General features: G+C 39.9%; 2 protein-coding genes across 2 annotated transcripts; both read left to right on the forward strand.

The window, feature by feature from the left end:
- The first annotated feature begins 345 nt into the window (after window positions 1-345).
- Window positions 346-1,861, forward strand: LOC133961338 (cornifelin-like). Its single transcript, XM_062396440.1, has 4 exons — window positions 346-439; window positions 764-850; window positions 939-1,126; window positions 1,220-1,861. The coding sequence occupies exons 2-4, from the start codon at window positions 784-786 to the stop codon at window positions 1,409-1,411; spliced, it is 447 nt and encodes a 148-aa protein (XP_062252424.1). The 5' UTR covers window positions 346-439; window positions 764-783; the 3' UTR covers window positions 1,412-1,861.
- A 731-nt stretch (window positions 1,862-2,592) lies between these two features.
- LOC133961337 (cornifelin-like) lies at window positions 2,593-3,950 on the forward strand. The gene is made up of 3 exons (XM_062396439.1): window positions 2,593-3,071; window positions 3,160-3,347; window positions 3,441-3,950. Exons 1-3 carry the CDS (start codon window positions 3,005-3,007, stop codon window positions 3,630-3,632), a joined length of 447 nt encoding a protein of 148 aa, XP_062252423.1. The 5' UTR covers window positions 2,593-3,004; the 3' UTR covers window positions 3,633-3,950.
- The last annotated feature ends 280 nt before the right edge of the window (window positions 3,951-4,230 follow it).

The raw sequence follows: 4,230 nt of genomic DNA on the forward strand, positions 1-4,230 counted from the left end.
GTATTTAATGACAGCATCACTTGAGGACACCACAGTTTAGTTTAGTAACTTTCTGTGAAATGTTTAAACATTATGGACAATTCAAAACCATCATGATCTTTTTCTCTGGACTTTATAAACGTCACCACTTTAACAGACCTGTGAAATGAGGAAAAGAACACACACAAAAGGGAAAGTTTCCCCTCAAGAAACTGATGTTATCTTTAACCTTAAGGTTTTAACAAGTAGTTAAAAATAAATGAATAAAATGAACAACATGTTATTAATAGCGGGTACTTTGTTTTCGACTCGTCTCTGCCCACGGATTCAGATTTGGCAGCATAGTTTTTATCTGACATGCACCAGACGTCACTCCTCATCTCAGGCATGTCCACTTCCTACACGGGTTCAGAGCTGCCAACAGGACGTGCTGCCAACAGGACGTGCTCGGCTTAGTCAGGTAAGAGCTTTAAGTTTTGTCAGATATTTGATATGTTGTTGTATTAGATGGAATAGGACTTGTTTAAGAACAGCATGGAGGGACTAAGGGTTTTGACAATAAACCTTAACCTCTCCGGAGAAACAGAAGCATCCTGGTCATTTCTAGTTGTTAACAGGGTTCAAGAAGCGTATTGTGTGACCGAAGAGACTCGATAACTGTTCAATTCCTGTTGTCTTATCATTTCAAGTCCACGACAAAGACGTTCAATTGTAATGGGAAGGTAATCGAGTAGTTTAATGTTAAACCTGAGCTGTTGCCCTTTTCCTTTGTGTGTGTAAACAGGTTCATCGTTCTAACATCCAATGGCAGCACAACCTTTGAGAGAGTGGAAAACCGGTCTCTTTGACTGCTTCGAGGACGCGAGTACTTGTAAGAATCAAACCCACAATTTTGTCATGTTTGTGCTTTTTGGATTCACATTTTAGGAACATTCTTCAGTAACACTAATTCATCTCAGGTTGCTATGGCTTCTGGTGCTGCCCTTGCCTCGCCTGCACGGTTTCAGGAAGATTCGGAGAGAACAGTTGCCTCCCCTTATGCGACTTGTTCAGCCCGGCTGTGTTTGGCCTCTGTGGGATCCCTCTATTTGTTCCCCCCGCATCCGCGAGTCTCCGGTCCTCCATTCGGAGCAGACACGGCATCAAGGTGTGGAGCCTGCAAAGATGATTCACCACAAATTTCACTACATGTTGAAAACATAAGATGAATTTACATATTTCTTTACTCCGGTCTCTGAAGGGATCTATCTGTAAAGACATCGCCATTTCCTGTTTCTGTTTGACCTGCTCCTGGTGTCAGATGTATCGTGAGATAAAAGACAACAACAAGGACCAAGTGGTCATCATCAACAATCAGCCAGCGCCAGTGATGATGATGGCGCAACCCCCTATGGCTGTGAACCAACATGGGGTCACCGTGACGTCATACTGAGATTTGCAGCTTCTCCATAAAAAGTTCTGTCTTGAGGGATTCTTAATTCAGATCAGATCCTGATGCTGATTGACTTGAGGGTGAAAGAATAATCACAGGTATAGATTTATAACATAATAATAGATTTGGGCCTCTGTTAAAGCACTTGATTTCATTTTGTTTTATTGTATCAAATACAAATTGAAGAAATTTGGCATTCAAAGCCAAAAGGTGCAGTTCAATCTGAAATGTCGAGGTTAATCAACCCGATCTGATCAATAAGACGTAATTTCACATTTAAAATAAAAATAATGTAAATTATTTTGTATTTTAATCATTCTTAATAAATGATTTATTAGTTGTTTCTGATTAATGTTTATGTAAAGCTCTTTGTAGCAGCTGTTTTTAAAATGTGTTCTATTTTCGAGTTATGAGTCTATCGAAAGTATTATAAACTTTAACTAAACTTCACACACACTGAGTTTTATTTAACATTATCAATTTACCAAGTTTTAGAAAACAATGTTTTCTCACTGGTGTCCATAAAGCAGACCAGAGTTACCAGTAAGTAATTATCACTAGGAAACCAGTAGGTGATACATTATCTCACTCCTCTGTCATCATGTCATTGACATCATTGACAAGACAATGACATTCTTCTTCTTCAAGATTTTAGGGCAGTTGGCATTCAAAGCGTTGCATAACTGTCCCAAAATAGATTCGATTTTACATCTTAACTGTCTTGTCTCATATGTATTGACGGGTGATTTCTTCTGCTAATCTGAATAGATTAGATTTGATTAGAAAAACACATTTGGTAGATGGCTGCTCCGGTTTCTTTATTGACAGCATCACTTGAGGACACCACAGTTTAGTTTAGTAACTTTATGTGCAAAGTTTAAACATTATGGACAATTCAAAACCATCATGATCTTTTCCTCTGGCCTTTATAAACGTCACCACTTTAACAGACCTGTGAAATGAGGAAAAGAAACGCAAACAAAGGGGAAAGTTTCCGCTCTAGAAACTGATGAGGTACTTTAGATTCGACTCGTCTCTGCCCAGGGATTCAGGTTTGGCAGCATAGTTTTGAGCTGACATGCACCAGATGTCACTCCTCATCTCAGGCATGTCCACTTCCTACAAGGGTTCAACAAGACGTAATCGGAAACAGGACGTGCTCCGCTTGGTCAGGTAAGAACTTTCAGTTTTGTCAGATATTTGATTTGTTGTAGCTCGATGGAATATGACTTGTTTAAGAACAGCATGGAGGGAAAGAGGGTTTTGACAATACATCTTAACCTCTCTGGGGAAACAGAAGCACCCTGGTCATTTCTAGTTGTTAACAAGATTCAAGAAGTGTATTGTGTGACCGAAGAGACTTGATAGAGTGGAATTATATCCCATTAAATATAGTACTATCAAAGGATTTTAGTCAAATCATAACTATAGAAGCCAATCTCGTGTTTTTATCGTATAGGGAAACTCTCATTTACTGTAGAAAAGTATCTAAGGAACTCTCTGCAATGGTAATCGAGTAGTTTAATGTTAAACCTGTTCTGTTTTGTCCTTTTCCTTTTGTGTGTGTAAACAGGTTCATCGTTCTAAAATCCAATGGCAGCACACCCTTTGAGAGAGTGGAAAACTGGTCTCTTTGACTGTTTCGAGGACACAAATACTTGTAAGAATCAAACCCACAATTTTGTCACTTCTGTAGATTTTGGATTCACATTTCAGGAACATTCTTCAGTAACACTAATTCATTTCAGGTTGCTATGGCTTCTGGTGCTGTCCTTGCCTCGCCTGCTCGGTTTCAGGAAGATTCGGAGAGAACCGTTGCCTCCCATTATGCGACTTGTTCAGCCCGGCTGTGTTTGGCCTCTGTGGGATCCCTCTATTTGCTCCCCCCGCTGCCGCGAGTCTCCGGTCCTCCATTCGGAGCAGACACGGCATCAAGGTGCGGAGCCTGCAAAGATGATTCACCACAAATTTCACAACATGATGAAAACGTTTGATGAATTTACATATTTCTTTACTCTGGTCTCTGAAGGGCTCTATCTGTAAAGACATCGCCATTTCCTGTGTCTGTGTGTACTGCTCCTGGTGTCAGATGCATCGTGAGATAAAAGACAACAACAAGGATCGCGTGGTCATCATCAACAATCAGCCGGCGCCAGTGGTGATGATGGCGCAGCCCCCTATGGTTGTAAACCAACATGGGATCCCTGTGACGTCATACTGAGATTTGCAGCTTCTACATACAAAGTTCTGTCTTGAAGGGATTTTTAATTCAGATCAGATCCTGCTGCTGATGGTTTTGTTAAAGAATGACTGCAGGGTGAAAAGAATAATCACATGTATAGATTAATAACATAATAATAGATTGGGGCCTCTGTTACAGTACTTGATTTCATTTTTTTTAATTGTGTCAAATACAAATTGACGAAATTTTTCATTCAAAGGCAAAAGGTGGTTTCAGTTCAATCTGAAATGTGTTTAATCAACCCGATCTGATCAATAAGTCGAAATTTCACATTTAAAATAAAAATAATGTAAATTATTTTTGTATTTCATTAATTCTTAATAAATGATTTATTATGTTGTTTCTGATTATTGTTTATGTGGAGCTCTGTGTAGCAGCTGTTTTTAAAAGGTGTCATTTAGATTTATTATCATTTCTCTACCCAGTTGCATACCTCGCCCGGGTTTAGCGACTCTATCCCCCGTGGCGTGCGAACATGGAATCTCCCGTCCCCAGGAAGTAAACCACGCTGCAGGCGGGATGCTGTGACATTGAAGGTGAAGAGGCGAGTTTTGGACAACAAGAATGCAGGGGCTTG

Source organism: Platichthys flesus, chromosome 9 (genome assembly GCF_949316205.1).
Source record: "Platichthys flesus chromosome 9, fPlaFle2.1, whole genome shotgun sequence".
Taxonomy (NCBI): Eukaryota; Metazoa; Chordata; class Actinopteri; order Pleuronectiformes; family Pleuronectidae; genus Platichthys; species Platichthys flesus.

Bases quoted from the DNA above. Each gene is read 5' to 3' on its own strand.
- LOC133961338 (XM_062396440.1), top strand. From the start codon at position 784: ATGGCAGCACAACCTTTGAGAGAGTGGAAAACCGGTCTCTTTGACTGC. The intron at 851-938 runs GTAAGAATCAAA...AATTCATCTCAG, and splicing joins CTTCGAGGACGCGAGTACTT to GTTGCTATGGCTTCTGGTGC. The intron at 1,127-1,219 runs GTGTGGAGCCTG...CGGTCTCTGAAG, and splicing joins GGAGCAGACACGGCATCAAG to GGATCTATCTGTAAAGACAT.
- LOC133961337 (XM_062396439.1), top strand. From the start codon at position 3,005: ATGGCAGCACACCCTTTGAGAGAGTGGAAAACTGGTCTCTTTGACTGT. The intron at 3,072-3,159 runs GTAAGAATCAAA...AATTCATTTCAG, and splicing joins TTTCGAGGACACAAATACTT to GTTGCTATGGCTTCTGGTGC. The intron at 3,348-3,440 runs GTGCGGAGCCTG...TGGTCTCTGAAG, and splicing joins GGAGCAGACACGGCATCAAG to GGCTCTATCTGTAAAGACAT.